Source organism: Saccostrea cucullata, unplaced genomic scaffold (assembly GCF_032062105.1).
Source record: "Saccostrea cucullata isolate Sc308-1 unplaced genomic scaffold, CSIRO_AGI_Scuc_v1 ctg135, whole genome shotgun sequence".
Classification (NCBI taxonomy): Eukaryota; Metazoa; Mollusca; class Bivalvia; order Ostreida; family Ostreidae; genus Saccostrea; species Saccostrea cuccullata.
Genome location: NW_026933790.1, coordinates 53,527 through 72,494, shown reverse-complemented (window position 1 = coordinate 72,494; position 18,968 = coordinate 53,527). Strand labels below are relative to the sequence as shown.

General features: G+C 33.7%; 2 protein-coding genes across 3 annotated transcripts in view; one reads left to right on the top strand and one right to left on the bottom strand.

Annotated features, from left to right (window-relative positions):
- The window catches only part of LOC134239347 (ribosomal RNA-processing protein 8-like), an 18,534-nt gene extending 15,127 nt beyond the window's left edge, over positions 1-3,407 (top strand). For both annotated transcript variants that reach the window (XM_062721510.1, XM_062721509.1), the window contains exons 3-7: positions 36-1,354; positions 1,568-1,697; positions 1,945-2,051; positions 2,724-2,820; positions 3,230-3,407. In XM_062721510.1, coding sequence (XP_062577494.1) covers positions 36-1,354; positions 1,568-1,697; positions 1,945-2,051; positions 2,724-2,820; positions 3,230-3,337 — 1,761 coding nt within the window. In that variant the 3' untranslated portion in view covers positions 3,338-3,407. The remainder of the gene's footprint in view (positions 1-35; positions 1,355-1,567; positions 1,698-1,944; positions 2,052-2,723; positions 2,821-3,229) is intronic.
- On the bottom strand, positions 3,356-18,968 carry LOC134239346 (uncharacterized). Its single transcript, XM_062721508.1, has 23 exons — positions 18,741-18,968; positions 13,640-13,670; positions 13,285-13,401; positions 12,542-12,659; positions 12,353-12,418; positions 12,130-12,195; positions 11,820-12,001; positions 10,066-10,145; positions 9,798-9,871; positions 9,395-9,552; positions 9,095-9,299; positions 8,759-8,880; positions 8,371-8,482; positions 8,023-8,178; positions 7,569-7,613; positions 6,676-7,386; positions 5,669-5,791; positions 5,430-5,547; positions 4,936-5,086; positions 4,695-4,757; positions 4,276-4,348; positions 4,089-4,142; positions 3,356-3,598 (listed from the first exon to the last, which is right to left on the bottom strand). The coding sequence occupies exons 1-23, from the start codon at positions 18,940-18,942 to the stop codon at positions 3,428-3,430; spliced, it is 3,198 nt and encodes a 1,065-aa protein (XP_062577492.1). The 5' UTR covers positions 18,943-18,968; the 3' UTR covers positions 3,356-3,427.

The following is an 18,968-nucleotide window of genomic DNA, read 5'->3' as shown; positions in this document are numbered from 1 at the left end:
TTATCTTCACAGTGCATATTACTTATAAACTGTAGGGAAAAGACCAGAAAACACAAGTGAAAAAGAGGAGGGGCAGAGACACAGATGAGTATGAAGCAGGTGAGAGGACATCTGAGGTAAAGAGGAAGGGAAAGAAAAGAAAACAAGAGGCTACAAGCAGTGATGACAGCTCAGGAAGGACAATAAAGAACAGGGTAGACAGTGAGTTTTCTCTGGCAGGAGGTACCAAGGTCTCAAAAACCAAGAAGGGAAAGAAAAGGCATCAGACTGTCAACAGTGATGGTGATTCTATCACAGTGAAAGGAGGGGTAAGAAAAACAGATTCTGTGTCTGAAAATACTATAGAAACTAAAACCAAGAAGGGAAAGAAAAGAAAACATACAGCAGTTGACAATGATGACCATTCTGGGACAAAGAAAGAGAGAGTAGAAAACATAAATTCTGTGTTCAAGTCAGGTGACCAAAGCAATGAATCAGAAACAACAAGGAAAAGGAGGAAAAAGAATAGGAACAAGAAAAACAAATTCAAAACAGATGGTCTTGTAACACAAAATCTTGGTGGGAAGAATTTCCAGAGGAGAGAAATTAAAGAAAAAATAACCACCAATTCAAATGTGATACCAGTAATATCTGAAAATGGTAGAAATGATAGGGAAAATGTAGACAAGAGGAAAAAGAAGAAACTTTTATTTGAGAGACAAATTCCAGTAAGTGATGAAGTTGCTGAACAGACCAGTCAGGAGATGGACAGATTAGAGTCCAGTGATGATAAAGGTAACAGACATACAGAGGTCAAAGGGAAGAGGAAAGTCAAACCAAAAGCTGACAACAATAAGCCTCAGGGGTTAAAGCATGGTGACATCACAAGTAAGGAACAAGGTTCAGAGAGTTCTAATAGAAAGGTGAAGAAAAAAATATTCAACACAGCTATACTGTCAGATATTCTAGCAGCTGATTCTCAATCAAAGAAAGTGACAAATAAAGAAAAACTTAATGAAATGGGTGAAAAGGAGACTATGTCTGAACCAAAAGCAAAGAAAAAGAAGAAAGAGAAGAAAAACAACAAAATGGAGGAACATCCCTCTGAGGAGGAATCCTCCCCCACATCTCCTTCATTACAGGAAGAGAATCCCCCCAGGCCTCAGTCCCTGAAAGAGAGATTGATGGAGCAGCTGAACTCCGCCCGATTCCGTTACATCAACGAGCAGCTGTACACACACTCGGGGCACGAGGCCCAGGAGATGTTTGAGGAGGATGAGGAGGCGTTCCAGGTCTATCATCAAGGCTTCCAGACCCAGGTCAACAAGTGGCCCGTCAACCCAGTGGACATGATCATACAGGACATCAAAAAACTGTAGGTTACCTTCAAATATTGAGATTTAAAAATTCATTCCAAAGTTTAGGTTTATAATGATGAGGGGTAATAAATTCCACATGCATGCCTATAGGAATTTGAAAACATAGTGTAAAAAGTCCATGTGTGCATATTTGTCTCTTCTTTAAGGTAACAAGGTAATCAATCTCTCTTCAATCCACTAACAAGTTTCTTAATGTTGTTTGTATTTAGACCTCAAAACAAGGTGGTGGCGGACTTTGGTTGTGGAGATGCTAAAATTGCCAGAGGTGTTCCACAGAAGGTGCACTCATTTGACCTTGTTGCACTTAATGACAGTGTGACAGCTTGTGACATGTCTCATGTAAGTCAATGACAAATAATTCTAGTAATCATGCCCTCAATTGTCCTGTGAAACTGAACCGCACACTCCAGTATCTGAAAACTGAAATGACATGTAATCCAAAAAAAATGGAAGTATAATTTTTTGAACATATGAAAAGTAGCATCTTCAATAAGAAGGTGACCCAAATTTCAAATGGTAATAAATCACCTCTATTTCCTCATTTTCAGAAGTTAATGATATCATGACACTTCACTTCCTATTTCAGGTTCCCCTTGACAGTGGGAGTGTGGATGTAGCCGTTTTCTGTCTCTCCTTGATGGGGACGAATCTCACAGATTATCTTGCTGAGGCCCACAGAGTTCTAAAAATGGGGTGAGGATATAGAAAACAGGTCTTACAGTTCTGTCCCCAAATATCAGAGAAGCTGATTTAATATAAATCACATTAATTGCAAAATAGGCACAGCATGCCCCAAATTTTATTACATGTATATGTTTTAAAATGCTGCTTAAGCTTTGCTTAAGTTACATTTACTGGGTAAATCAGAAGAAAATTATTTGTTGTCTCTTTGTACTCCTGTACAAAGAGACAACAAATAATTTTCCTCCAATTTCCCTCATCTTCATATAGAGTTATGCCCCTTGCGCTTGGAAAATTCCAATTATTTGCAGTTTCTGTTCATTTTCTTTGCAGAGGTTGCACATATTAAAATGAAATTTGATATACAGTTTTATCATAAGAATATCAAGGTTTTTTCTGTTTTGGATACAATCAAGCCATTTTGGGCAGAGTTATGCCCCTAGAGCTGGGAAAAATTGGGATCCAATTATTTGCAGTTTCAGTTCATTTTCTTTGCAGAGATTGCACATATTAAAATGAAATTTAGTACACAGATTTCTCAGATGAATATCAATTTCAAGTTCTGTTTTGGTGCGATCGAGCCATTTTGGACAAAGTTATGCCCTTTGGACTTGGAAAAATTACAATATTAATTATTTGGGGATGGGATCTCTTATTAAAATTCTTTTTGCTCTTGTTTTTCAGGGGACGTCTGAAGATTGCTGAAGTGGCCAGTAGATTCCAAAGTCTTCCTCACTTTCTAATCAGTATTGAACAGTTTGGTTTCTACCAAGAGTCCAAGGTAAAACTTGTGTAGAGATATTACCACAATGTTTTTAAGTCACTAGTCAGATTGGTGTCCCCCTTGTTCTGTCTCCATCCATAACTGTGAAATCATCCAATTCATGTGAGGGTCAATGGTCTGTGTTATATAAGGAGACCCACTTATTAATGTCCATAAAAGGTTTGAACTTACTTCATCCTTTTTTTTATTTAAACCAACAAATTAAATTTTGAGAAAAGAAAGTTTTCCTAAAATCATGCTATACATGTATGACCTTACAAAAATGTGGAATTTGAATGTTTTATCTGTCATATATACATTTCAAGAACCTTACTTTAGTTACTTAGATGAGGTCACTTAAATCCATTTATTCTGTGTTCTATTAAATTCATTTACTGCTATATTTTATCTGTTCCTTTTATTTCAGGATACATCCAATAAGATGTTCTACTTGTTTAACTTCAAGAAAACAGGAAAACCTAAATCCAAACTTCCAGCTGTGACTCTTCAACCTTGTGTGTACAAGAAAAGATAGCACAGAATAAAAACCTTATATATAAAACCATTTATTTATCACTCATTAATAAATAATTTTAAACAGAAAACATTTGTGTTTTCCATTTTATCATATGTCCATATCGTCAATGTCTTCTCCCTTTGGATTCAGGAAGTCTGTGACCTTGACCCCAGTTTTGTTGATGGCCATGATGGGTTTCATGGCAGCCATCATGCTGTTGTACAAATTTGGAAACAAAATTTCCTGGGCTGCCAGTAGCTGTTTAGTTCTATGTCTCTCCTATGAATAGGAAAGAACATCACATCAACCAGGCTTTGACATGGGTTTCTTTACACAAATTAAATAGAAGTAATATTATTAGGTAGAGTTCCAAATAAATACATGTACAGTGGAATCAACATTGTTTGTGGAGAGTCAATGTTAGTGATTTAGCAGAAATTTACAGGTTTTTAGGGACATGATTTTGTCGGTAATTTGCTTATTTTATTAAAATATACACTGTATAATTCTACTATTTCAATGTTCGTGGGGACTTTAATTCATGGGTAACCAAGAAATCCACAAACATTGTTCCTGCACAAACAATGATTCCACAATTGCTAAACTATGATCACTGCTTGCAAATCCAATGAAATAAGCTTACAAATCCAATCCATCCATTAATGCTTAATTGAAATCCACATAAGATACTTGTTGGAATATTTATTAGAATGTCTAAAAAAGGTGAATTTTTGAAACTGAAGTGATACAAGTGTATTCAGAAATATACCTTTGGTGCTTCAAAACAGGCTGGACAGTTTTCAGCTATAACGGGTAACTTGTTCTGTCAAGAAATTCGGGTCAATTTTATAAAGAATGTAGAATCATTTTTACCGCACAAAGACATAATATTTTCAAATATTATTGCTCAAAAGTTGTTTGAATGGAATGAAATTGCAAAAAATTAAAATAAGCACCTTTTCTGCAAAAAGTCTTAGATCTTTCTCTCTGACATACACAAATGGTCTTATAACCCTCAAATCCCCTTCTCTGAAAAAAAAATACATATACATTCTTACAAAATTTTATTTATTGCACCATAATGTAAACAAAATGTTCACAAAAATAAATTACTGTATACTAGGTTATTTTCCCCTTATGTTATTTTTTTTTCAAACTTGCAAACAATTTTGCCCCACTTTATATTTGTCCAGACAAAGATTATGCCGTTTTTGTTTGATTCACTTCGTTTTAGAGTCACCCACTAGCAACGAGGGCAAAAAGATCAAAATAAAACGAGCAACAAAATTCCCTGTATTTTGTATGTACTAGGTATTTCTACAATTATTACAACCTTTGTGTAACCTTGAAAAGTATAAATATTTTATATACTTACTCCACATCATAGTGAGCTTTCATTGTTCTCAGGATCCCATTGTGGAAAAATGACATCAAGAAGCTGTAAATAAATAATCACATGGTTGTATACCAAAGAGAATCTTAATTTCTCTATGTTATCCGTTTTAGAAAAAAAAGGTACAAAACAAATGTTCCAAATATTAAAACATCAATTTTATAAATGATAAACAGAACTATGTCCTTCCTATACATATTCTGTTCTCTTTCCTAATACGTACCTTTCACACAAGTCATCCAAATGTTGTCCTAATGCTAGAACATTGTAGCCATTTTTTCTGGCACATGCGTAAATTCTGCCTCGCTTCATTCGGCTACAAAAGCTACAGATTGATGCACAGTTCTCCAGGCTCTTGGCTTGATCCATGATACCTTTTAATGTATGTTTAAAATTATTATAGTAAAGAATTCAGAAAAATACACGTCAGACACTACAATGTTCTTTAAATTATAACAGTGACTTAATCCGAAGCACCGTATCATGTTTAATGAAAAAGCGAAGAGTGACTCAACCCAACAGCTGTGATGAAGATGAAATTAAAGCAAAAATAGAAAAGACAAGGATTGATTATTCTATAGATAGAGATATAAAGGATTTAAATGACAGGGATTCAGGAAGAAACAAAGTGAGTCTCGTGTCTCACGCCTTATCTGACGTGATACAGCCCTTCAGATCAAGTCACTGTTATAATAATAATATATCATTAGTACTCACACTGGGACTCGTAGAAGTACGGCACATTGAGACTGGCCAGATATTGCTTGAGAGGACTAGGATCATAAGAGGGGGTCTGAGGATCTACAGTAACCGCTCCAAACTCAAACGTCAGTCCCTGTCATAATAAAATATCAAAGTCAGGGTCACATGCTTGTAAGAGTAATATCATATGACTTGACATGTACAAATTGACATAGCTTTAATACTACAGAGACAAACATTTATCTGTGGCTTACCTTGGCTTTACAGTAGAACTGATATTGTCTTATGGTATGCAGCAGAGTCAGAGAATCCTTTCCACCAGACAGACAGACCAACACACGATCTCCAGTCCTCAGCATATCATAATCCTCTAGACCCTAAAATTAATAGAACTGATTTGACAAGAGGCTATACCTCAAAATATGACTGATAGGCAACAATGCTCATCTGAGTCAAATATGGTACTGCTAACTCTTGGTGGCCATAAGTGAGTTGAGGCTATGTGTGGCGGTTTTTATGCAAAAAATCTTTTAAAAAAATGTTAAGGGCTATACCTATCACACAGAAAGAGTTTAGACTAATCACTTGTTTTCTGAAACATTCTTGATACCCACTACTTGCGATAGCCAGTACGCATTATGATGTCATATTATGACATCATCGACCTCTACTACACAAGTTTGTAAGGAACATCAACAAAATTGCTTTGGCACAATGGCATACCTTACTTTGTCTTACAGAAACAAGGTATAAATAGACACAGAACATTCCAAAGATTTAAGATATTGCTGCACAAATGTCAACACTGCGATTGTTTAGTTACCATTCGTACAGTTTTAAGTTGAAATAGTAAAAAAATTCACAGTCTGGTGTAAGTTTCCAAAAGTCTTGATCAATTGAGAAAGTGCATAGGATTTGAGCAGCAGTTTTATTAATTTTTAAAATATTCATACATTAATTACTTTAAATCAAATAGGATATGCCCTTGCACCAACGTTATTTTGTTGATGTGTTTAATTACCTTGAATGGGAAGGAACAATGATGTCATAATGTGTACTAGCTTTAACATGCTGTGGGTACTATAGAACATGTAAGTATGAATAAGAAAATGAATTTTAACTTTCTCTGTATAGAAGATATGCATATGAACTAATAAAAACTTGATTCTTTTGCTCAGGTAAAAGGCTAAAGTGAGCAGAAAATAGATTTAAATTGTGATAAAAATCATGTACACATCATATGTACTTCATCATAGCATACCTTAAGAAATTTGGTGAAGATAGTTTTCGGAGGTGAGAACCACTTGCTAGCTGTAGATTTCTTTTTCGGAGAATCCTTTGTTTTAATGCCACAAGTCTTTGGGTTTTGTCCATTACTTGTATGATCTGATGCTAATTTCTTCACTTCTGTCTTTTCATGCTTTATCTGTTTTGAATCTGAACAAGCACCATTCAAAGAAGACACATCACTAACTTCATCCTGTAAATCTCTTTTTCTAGAAGCACAGATGAGAGGGCACACATTGTTTATTCCTGAATTCGTGTCATCTGAATCTTTTCTTTCTTTATCTGTAGATTTATCAGTCTGTGTTTTTTCTGTGTTTGTATAAAGTTTAGCACAGTATGTGGTTTTAGTTGAAGTACTTTCAGAATCACCCTTTGCTTTGTCATTATACCCTCTCTCCAAATCCTGAATAATTTTTTCTGAGAATTCACTTCCTTGTGCCATCTCTGACTGGTTTAATGTTGGTGGAGCAAACACCACTCCATCGTTCTTCATTACTTCCAGTACAAAGGGAGGTAACCCCAGCTTGTCCCTAAGGGAGGGGGGACAGAATGGCAGCTGGGAGGAGAAGTTAGGGATGGTATGTCCAGACAGAGTGTCGGCAGCCTCGCTAGGTAACAGGAACCAGCGATATTTCTTAGCCTGGTCATCAAACATGTGGGTATGATCAGGCAACTGGTATTTTGTCTAAAGAAAAAAAAATAAACACTGTAAATTATAGCTGACAAATCTTTTTTTCCCTTTACATGTGTCTTATCAAAACGTCATACCAAGACTGGCAGATTGCACCACTATCAATTTTATGTCTGCATCTACGTTCATTCATATTATTAATCTGACATTCTAAATTGTTTATTCCTTATACTTACCTTCATAGCCTGTTTGAAAAGTTCATTGGACTTCTCCAAGCAATCCTAAAAGCAAATCAAAGTAAGATTCAAGTTTAATCCATAGGCATAGATATCTATGATTATCAATTTTACTCATTTCAATAGAGTACACATACTTCATTATGATAAATCATCAAAGATAAATGTAAATAAATAAGACCCAATATCATAAATAATACAATAATAATACCGTATAAGTAGAATTTTTAGCGAGGATTTAATTTTGGCATTATTAGCGAGGGTGCCGAGATCGCTAAAATTGAATATTGCTAAAAATTAATTGCATTTTATTTGTAATAGCTTCTTAAATGGGCATTTTAAAATCGCTAAAATAACATCTCACTAAAAATACATTACCAGTTTTTATGGACAAATCGCTAAATTTGCTTCTCGCTAAAATTTCTACTTATACGGTAATAGAGTAAAATCTCACTGCATAATCAGTAGGGAGAGGCCCTTTGACAATATGTGGAGGAACTTTGTAGGACATCTCCCCCGATCTGTAGGAAATGTGATCCAGCCATTTTCTATCTTTGAACACCTGGAAATCCTTCTGTCGCCATTCTCCAGTCTCAGGGTTAAACATATACTGTCAAAAAATACCCACAAATATCACTATGTACTGAGAAATATACCCACAAATATCAACATGTATTGTGGAATATACTCACAAATATCAATATGAACTGTCAATTATAACCCCAAATATCAACATGTACTGTCAATTATACCCATGTACTGTCAATTATACCCCCAAATATCAGTAAGGGACTAATCTCACCTGAGGTAGAAGCTTCCAGCCATCTTTTGCTACAGTTTTAACTGCCTCCAAAACAAACTCAACTGTCTCCTCATCCATAAAGTATGGAAGATTAATCCTGACAAAACCTGGCCTGCAAGTCAAAAAAAGATAATACAATAAAAGTGCAATAAAAAAAAATTGTTTAATTGATTTTTATTAGTCTAAGAGTAACATGTATTTCTGTTGGATTCACATTTTCCAATTAAAACCCTGTAAAGCCCACCTAATAATCTCCCTGTGTGAATACTCTCTGTATCTCCTTAAGTGTGTTCTATATACACTCTGTAAAGCCTACTTGATAATCTCCCTGTGTGAATACTCTCTGTATCTCCTTAAGTGTGTTCTATCTACACTCTGTAAAGCCTACCTGATAATCTCTCTATGTGAATACTCTCTGTATCTCCTTAAGTGTGTTCTATCCAGCCTTGTGTCCTCTGCTAACAGATTCTCAATTTCAGTAGATGTCACTTCATCCAACCCTAATAAGTCCTGAAATAATGTACAATCTTCTCTTTACCATAAACCCTTAATGACACTTTAAAACTTGCATATCCATGAATTTTAACTTTATAAAAAAGAAATTGGAGGTTTATTTTCATGTTATATTAGATATGCAATGTGCAAGTACATTGTATATATCATGAAATATTAGTGCCTTGATTATGGGTATATTATATGATCAGAGGTAGCTGAGGAGACCGACCATTGCGTAGGGACCAGCACACGCACACCCTCCCCTGGCCTGGATCCCAAACAAGTCATTTAGAAGACTGGCCACGTAGTTATGGTGGAGAAATCTCCCAGACTCAGGGTTGTAAACAAGGAACGAGAAAACAGGGAGACTGTTCTTATTTCCCGAGCCAAGTAACACTAGGTTTTCACTATCCTTAAGAGTCTCTACAGCAATACTAAAAACATACACATATAGTAAGTTTTCTGATTGAAGCCTTATTTTGATTCATAATTTAGCAGAAATAAGCTTAAATGTGTAATTAGTTGTTACCTGCGAAGCATCTCTTCCTTCTCCATGATTGTCTGAGCTGACACAGCATTCTTGAGTTGGAAGACGAGGCCAGCTCTGATAGATTCCACTATAGCGGGGGTTCCTCCTTCCTCACGGAACTCCGGCTCCTGTAGAAACCGATAGTTGTCCCTTCTCACCTACATTAGAAATATATTATACATGCATGTTTCATCTACAAAAACATACCTATGGTACATTTTTTATATGCATTTATTTATTACATCCTTTTTTCACATCTCAGTTACAATTTTCAAAAAATCCAGTTGAACATCTTTACCAATAAGCTTTTTTTGTAAAAGCTAAGTTTCAATGAATCCTACATAAATGAGTGTTTTTAGTTTCTTTAAGGCATGATATGAAGTTAACAAGAGTATATTCCTACATAGAACACAGATCCCCCTCCACAGTTACTGGGTACTTTGTTTCTGAATAGTTTCTTCTTGGCAACCAGTATCCCTACAGAGAAATGCAATCTTACAAATATTTGATAAATAATATAAATCGGATCAAATTGACTTCGATTTTGTAAGTAGTACATTTAAACAGGTATATGTATTGTATTTCATAAAAAAAAAGTTTATCAGATAGAAGGTATGGTGATCCCAAGTACTTATTTGTTAACTACTTAGTTTATATTAATCAATAAATACCCGGGGTCTGAACTCCTCCTATGAATTTATGAGCTGACATGAAAATAGCATCCTTGTATACATATGGTTGGTCTTCACCACTGGAAAAAGAAAATAGAAAACAATGCAGCTGTAAAATAGAAATTTGTTTTGTGTTCTAAAAGGTATATAACTCTATGAAATAATTTCAAGAACATTTTTTTTTTAACATGAGGGCCTCAACAAAGATTGGGTATATCTAATAAAGTTCTGGTGTCTATTTAGCTGCAGATCTGTTGCTCTCCGAAAAAAATATATTGACAGACCGGAGAGATACAGAGCCACCCATTGCAAAAACTGTATATTTATTGAGCACAAAAAAATGTGCTGTTTCTCAATTTATTTCTCAGTGTTTTTCATACTGTCATCCAAAACATTACTAACCGTGTGTTCCTAACATATTCTTGTACTATTTCCACAACAAAATATTCCTTATACCCGTTGTAAATACATGTAGCTTTTATGGGCCTGCAATGGAATCCATCGAAACTTTTGCCTATAGGTACACTGCCATATGGACTGCAAGATAATTCGGTCCATCGCACTTCATGCAGATGTAAAATACAAGAGTATAGTTGAATATAGTTGATAGGAGTCAAGGAAATATTTTGAAATCAAGTTTTTTAAAGTTGACGAAAGAATTTGGAGAAATTAATCCAAAAATGAGCGCAACTTTTTATGTGCAATAAATATACAGTTTTTTCTGTGGGTGGCATTGTAGCTCTCTGGTCACTCATCCCAATTTTTTCAGACCAGGGAGCTACAGATCTGCAGCTAGTGTCTATTACACCAAGAAACAGTGAAACACACTTTGTGTAAGCTCACAAAATACTCTCTGCAGTGATTTTTCTAGGCCAAATTTAGGTCCAAATATCGGTCCTTTCCCCTCTCAAAAATTACTGATTTTTCCCAATTTTCAACTGCTTTTTCCCCAAATAAAACAGTACTGTTTTGGTTATATTGAATTTTGAATCAAACTTTCTACATCCAACAGATGCAACTTGTATATGCAGGAAAATCACAGCAATGCATAATTATTCCATCCTCAATGTGTGCTATAAGGAGAATGATTTTGATAATGACTACCATTATGGTTTTTAAAAAATTCGAACATAGGACTTTCAGGAAAGTTAAAATTGTAGAACTGTGTCTAATTTGTTATAAATTTGGTAGCAATTAAATTGAATAATAATAAATGATGTTACATTTACTTATATATTTTTTCTACCTGTTAATATGAAGGTTAATTACAACCTTATGTATTTTTCCCAATTTGACACAAATGTCGACAATTTTTCCCAATTGTAAAGGCCCAGGCCCCTTTTAAAAATTACAGAAAAATCACTGCTCTGCTTCACTTCATTTTTTCAGTTAAATTTGACCTGCTGTATATAACTCTGTGTCAAATTCATAAGTAATAGTCTTTAACAGGTTGTAAAAAGCATTTAAAGATACATTTAGCACATTTGAGCTTACTGTATCTCTGTATGAAACCCAAGAAAAGCTTGAACATTACCAAAGTAATTTAATCCATGCCACAAAACACATGACCATGAAATTGCCAAATGACCTTGAATCAAGGCTGTGTTAGTATGTTACATTCTAGAGTCAATGCAATATTGACTCTGTATCCATAAGTCTCAGGCACAGAAAAAAAACCAGACAAATAATAAATTGTAATATTTCCCTCCAAACTTGGTTTCAGTAGGTTTCAAAATAAATATAACTTTTCCTACCTAGTTAACACAGGATTCATATCAATTTTGACATAGGGAGCTGCTGTGGCATAATCCCAGAAAGCTAGAGCTCCGTGCTTGTGGAGACAGATGGTGATGGTGTTAACGTCCACTAAATTTCCAGTGATATTTGAAGCCGCACAGAAACACCCAATCAGGGGCTGGCCTGAGGATTTCCAGTGCTGTGGTTAGTCAATTAGAAAAAAACATATTATTTTCAGAAGACAATAATTTGAAAAGCTTCTTCACAAACTTTGCAGCTAATTGTTTTTACAGGTATTTTAACTTGTTGTGAAATAGAAATTTTTACCTGTAGTTTACTCTCTAGGTCAGAAATGCTTATGCTTCCACTACCATCCTCTTTAATTCTAACAATCTGAAAAGTTCAAAAAATGTATTTGACAGATCATATTTGTTTACAATAGGATTCAGAATTTGTATAAAGCAGATCATATCTTTTACAATATATAGAACTATTTTTTTCATGTACATCTAAGATACATCGAAATCGTAACACTGAAACAGGTACTCACTACTGCATTTATGTTTATCCACGGAAGGAAGCTGGAGTGATGTTCATAAGGCCCCACAAATACAATCTTAAAATAAATTACAAAAATTAACTTACAGTGAATGAACTATTAAACACACATTCTAAGAATAAGACTGATTTCTGAAAACTGACTTTTTTTCACATTGGATAGTATTTTTTTTATACTTACTGGGGCTTTCTCAAAATCAAGAGCATGAACAAGTTTATGAACCGCTGCAGTTGTTCCACTTCCACTGAAGATTACAGAGTCATGTTCACTAGCATGAACAGAGTTCCGAATAATATCCCTGTAATACAAAACGGCATTGGTGTACAGTTATGCCAAATTATTGATTTATCAATGAAACAAAATATAAGAGTAAAACTTGTCAAATCTGGATATTTTGTATTCTGAAACTTTGTCCAGTATGATGGAAAATTTAAGCCCTTAAGTTTATTCAATGGATTAAAATATTGTCTAATCTGGGAATTTTTTTTTTTTAGAACCAGTGTTGCTTATCAAAATAGATGGCTCAATTTCTGGCTAAGAGATTATAAAAATCAAATAAATACTATCAAGGTTGTAAATTCAGCAATGTGAATTTTTGCCAATCTTGCTCAGAAAACCTTTGAGCAGTGGGACTTTTTTTTACTAAGAGGGAAAAACAGATTTATCATCATGATCATAGTTAATTTTATTAGTAGTATTAGCAGAATTTTTTGCGATACTACCTAAACATGAACATGTCTAGGTTTACAAAGGTACACTGCTTCATGTCTATATACTTTGACTATATTCTGGTCCATATATCAGGTACTTAGGTCTTTATCCCAGTCATGCTTGCTGTAATAGTACATGTGTATCTACCACTTCATCTCTTTACACTTAGACAGTATATTCTGGTCCTGCTTGTTACAGTATTCTATTTCTACCTGGCTTCGTGTCTGTACAGTGTCGTTTGAAGAGAAGTAAGACTTGTGGTTGTGTGTGTATTTCCATAATCTGGCAAAACTTCATTCTGAATGTAATCTTCAATAAACTTCAAGGCCCTTAAAAATATCAAAATTATCTCAACGTTTTAGTAAACTGAATCACTGAATAATCAAAAATAAAGTGAATACAGGTGCAATGAATTCTACTTTGGCACTAATATTTAGTTACATACTAGGTGTGTTTTACAATTCTGATATTATACCATTTCTCTGTTTTCTCATTCCAAAAGCACTGAATCAGATAGCTTCATAAAATCTTCCAAAACTGTGATATATTATTATTAATGTTTCCTACCTTCCAGAGGCAATGTAGTCCACATAAGTCACTAGAAATATCAAAAGCAGTGAATTATTACATTGGAAATTTAAAAACCAAGTGTGTTAACAAGACAATAGCCACAGAAATGCCCTCTGATATTTATATTCATTTCATTTAAATCTGTGAAGCCTTCACTGAAGGTACTAATAATTAAAAACAAATAAATAAAGACAATTTTTTCTGGGACACTGGTATATCTTTGGCTGATTAGAATAATGTTAATTTCACTGTATCTTAATTGGGACAAGCCCTCACCACAAACAGAATACGTCCCATATACTTGTAATGTAGCAAATCAGAGCAGATCCACTCCGAAACAATTTTGAAGAATACAAAAGGGGTTGCGCTGAAATTAACTACCACATTAATATAAACAAACCTTTTTGAGATTGTATATGCCTTTTATCCAAAAAAATAATCCATAAAAATTCAACTAATTTTTTTTTCAGTGTTTTTTCCTCGATTTTAAATTTACCAGCCATGTTTACATTCAGATCTCTGTGGAATATTCATAGTAAATGCACTGAGTTTGAATTATCGCTGGTGTTCACTGTATGTGTACTTAAAATAGCAAGCTTCATATTTTAGCAGCTTTGGCGCAGATGATGATGCACTAACTCAGGAATACTGCTAAAACATCATTCAATAATAAAATATATGGCACTTACATGTGTAGCGCTAATTCATGATTATGCCAACAACTCCATATCCATTGATTGCGCTAAATTTTGAATACTGTAGATCACTAAATTTTCGCGACACCTTATTTTCGCGAGATAGGCGTTGACTCTTGATTAGCGAGACAAAATTTGCGCGAGTTGAGGTTATTGCTTTATATATTCTTAAGGAATACTATTATACGCGAGTTATTTTCGCTTCAATTACGCGAAAATAAAGTTCTCGCGAATAAATAGTGATTTACAGTATGCCAAATTATGTACACATACAGTATTTTGCTTCATTGCAAATACACAGAACAAATTCTATCCTTATACTGGGTCTATAGGACATAATCATTTAAACTATAGAATGTTCTATCTAATCTTTGGCAGAAAAAGTAATATATCTAACAAAGTACAAATCAATATATAAGGCCATAATAAATAAATTGCTAGATTCTCATCCGAATTTTTTTAAAAATCAAGGCGGGCAGGCGGCTTTTATTATATATTTTTTCAATTTTGCAGATTTTATATTGACCTGGTCAATCGGTGTAATTTTATCTACAATACCCGAATAAAAGTCATAGTAAAGGTTCAATTATCTCTTACTTCACATCATCACCAATCTTTTTCAACCAATGATTCTTGTTTAAAATATATACACATGTATTACAACAATTACCATCTTTTCAGCTGTCAAAATCATGTCGACTTTTCGGGATTTAAAACAAAAGTAGAATGGTAGATGAATATCGATCCCGATCAGAATTAATAGTGACTCAATTAAGACGAAGAAAAACAGAAATTAAAAAAATCGAGGCGGGGGTATAAAATCGGGGTGGGCGGGGATGAGAATCTAGGAATATTTTTATTGGCCTAAATAACATCTTACATGGAAGGTGTATATATTTTCTTGGCATGGGTATTTTTAGTACATGAAATACAAGAAATTACCATCTCCACAAAAAATCCGGATCATTACTACATTAGATATATTATCAAAGTACTGAAAGTACTGAAAAGCGGTTAGCATGCTTTCATGGAATTTGACTACAGTGTAGACTAACAAAAAATGCATTCAGTGATGATATTAAAGTAAGCATGCATATTTTTGTCTATATATCAGCGAAGAAGCAGACACACTGACTTTTGTACAACTTAACTAAATGGAAAAACCAATTACATCCACATTCTGATGTCACAAATGTATGTTTCAAAATATCAACCTGAGATTTTCAGTTTGAAAACAAATATCAACAGTCAGATAAAATGTTTTCCTTATATTATTTCATAAACATTGGTGGCGTCCAAATGTGCTCAGAACGAAAAAACAAATATGTTGATGTTGCAAATTTAATTGTCTTTCATGCTCTATGACTCTGAAATTAGGTAACTGTAAAGCCTACTCAAAAAGAAACTAAAACAAGTAGAGCTTTTCAAAAAAGATTACTGTCTTTAGCAACAATTTTATATATAGTAAACAGATCTATACTTCTTTTGAATTTCTTGATTTTGTATTTCTAAATAAGCTTTTTAAGCTTCATTAGCCCTACCACGGTTGTCGCTTTTTCATATATTTCATAAACGTTGACTGGCCGAGAGCTTTCGGCAAACCTCGGCTGATTCCCATTCACTCTTCAAACAAGAAAGGGGAAAAGAATAATAACAAATTGTAAAGCCTGCAAGCAATAACTATCAAATTTTATTTAAAATGAAATTAAAGAGACCTTTTTATTTATCGCTATAATACAATTTTATCACTATAAAACAGTAAAAACGCTATGTTATTAAGAATTAATTACTGCTGATTTTGTTGTTCGTTTTGCCATTTTTTTAAGATTGGAATTGTACGAAAAATATATCAGAAAGTTATCTTCCTTGCCTTGAACAGCGTTTCAACCAAAGAAATAATTGAAAATTTTCTAATCATGCAATTTCTACCAATCACAAAAGAGAGGAAGTGCATAGTCCGACGACTGTAAAAAAAAACATCAACTATACAATACCGTCTTCCAAGGAAGACGGTAATGATAATTCAAATTCTTAAGATTAATTTATTTGGAGTTCTGTACATAGATCTTTAGCTGGCTAGTCTGAGAAAAACGGATGGACAAGCAGAGAATTTGTAAATTAATTTAATTTCAGAGGGCTTCAGTTTCGTATGCTCACTGCAGGTCAGCAGGTGTGATCTGTTATTGGGGATGCTTACTTCTCCTAGGCACCGGAACTTTCAATGATCCGTTTTTCATTTGAGACCGATCACTATTCATTCTGTATTTTGATACAGATATGAATTTAGCATTTGTTTATTAATATTATGAACTATTTCTCTCACAGTAAGAAAGACAAGTAAACAAGATAATAAAGTTTTAAGAAATGTACACTATTGACTTTAAATACAATAAATGTTCGAATTAGTAAATGGTACATGACAATAATTCAAAAAAGATTCATATAAGCACGATATATATAAACAAAAATATACTGAGTATTTATATATTTAAATAATGTGACGCTTATAATCGTGTGTAATGATTAGACTGAGTACAGAATTTATCTCTGGAAACAAAGCTTTCATCATCTTTAAAATAATTTCAATTGAGAAAAAAAGGAGAAGAAAAACAAACGTTTCATTATGGAAGTAATCTATGTACAGCTTACAGCTTACAGATGCAGGGTTCTCCATAAGCTGTTTTACTGTGTTGCTCCCGACACAGCAAAATTTTCTACGACACAGTAACGATTAAAATTTTATGGATGCGACACATTTTTCAGGAACTCGTAAGAATATCATCCTTTTATGAAGTTTCCCTATTTCTTCTTTTGCAATTCGGTAATTTGATAAAAAAAAAAAAACTGACAAAAAAGTACAACAAATTTACTTTCAAAATTGGTAATTACTAAGTTTGACATACCCGCTGGCAAATTTCCCCTGCTTTTCATAGCTTAATGAAAAATAATTCAGTTGTGAATTTGATCTCGAAAATAGCGCGAAATTTTAGTGCTTAAAATAAACTCTGCAAAACAGTAAAATTTCAAATAATGGAGAACCCTGCAGATGTATTCAGTTTTTTTATATATAAAGCTTTCTTCACCTACTAGTATTTTTTAAGTTAATTAAAGGGATGGCTAAATATTTTGGCAAGGAAAATGAAACTTCATCGAGAGATTCTCCGCTGTTTTGCAGTCGGTAATAACCTTCAACCCCTTAAGCCAGTAATTAACCCGTTGCATAGCCAGTAGCATAATTCGATCAAATATTTATTGTTCATGAGGGGTGCCTTTTACCCTAATTAATCACAGGCACCTTAATTTTTATGAAAAAATCACTAAATTAGCCAAATATAAACATTCTACCCCTCTATGTACAGTTTAGATACACAAGGTGTGCAACGCCATTTTGACCCCCTGTTCAATTTAACTATGTTCAATTTAACACATAAATCGGATATGCCTACTGGTTTTCGTGTAGCATTGGGCTCAAATATGATATTTCTCGCTATATATTTCTTCCTTAAGTTTAAATCCAACGCTTTGATAATGTTATCAGCTAAACTTCATGCTGACTTCAAATTTCGTCACAGGGTCCGATCGCCATCAGCTGACGTCACGGAAATTTAATCTCGACACCAAATGCTCCTATACATAAAATTTTAAAATACAACAATAAATTTATTTCATTGACAAACAAAATCAGATAAAAATTAAAAACCGAAAGATTATGTTGTTTTATAGTCTTGATTTTATTTAATATATGTTATATGTGTTAGAAACAAATCATTGGTAGAGGCTTTGTTGAAGTTTCTGTTGTCGATAGGTAGCGCCTTATGGAGGTTTCCGGTTGCCGACACATGCCATATAGCGGCTAGCGAAGCTAACCGCTTAAAAATGCACGAAATGAAAACAAATATCGACAGTCAGATAAAATGTTTTCATCAGATTATATTATTTCATAAAAAACCCATAAAAACAATGTTGGTGAGTACTAAAGGCATTGAACTATTGATAAAATATTAATTTAGCATTTAATTCGGTTTTTTAAAAAATATTTTTTTAATCAATTTTTTGTGTTAAATTAATCCTTGAGTTGTATTAATCAGTGATATCAAATATTATAAATTTTAAAAAAAGATCATTTCATTATCATTTAATTTCGTGTAAAATACCAAAATCGTAAAAAAGCCAGGTAAACGTCAGATTTTTCGGACTAATATTATCCTGGCTGCATGACGTTTTACAAGGGGTCAGCACTGAATGTCTAGCTAATTTTACGATGAGTTCAAAACCTTTAAATATAAACCAGAGACAAAAGTAGTAACCAAATAAGTCTTATAAAGGACAACACTTAATCATTTTAACGAAATATGGACAAAGAAGAATATGATATTAAAACCAAAAAGTGAAAACGTAGATACCTTTTCTCAATCCAAACGGGCCACTGAAAATTTTGTCCTTCCCTATTACATTCTTTCGAATATAATCTAAAAGACGGTCTTTGGAATTTGGGTCATTTTCAATCGGTTCCAGGACTGTATGTTCTTTTGGTAATGAGTAAAATTGACGATTTCTAGCATCATGTGAATTTTTCTCCCTGGTCGCCGCCATCTTGTTTGTCATAGTCACCAAAATGTTTGATCAAAAAG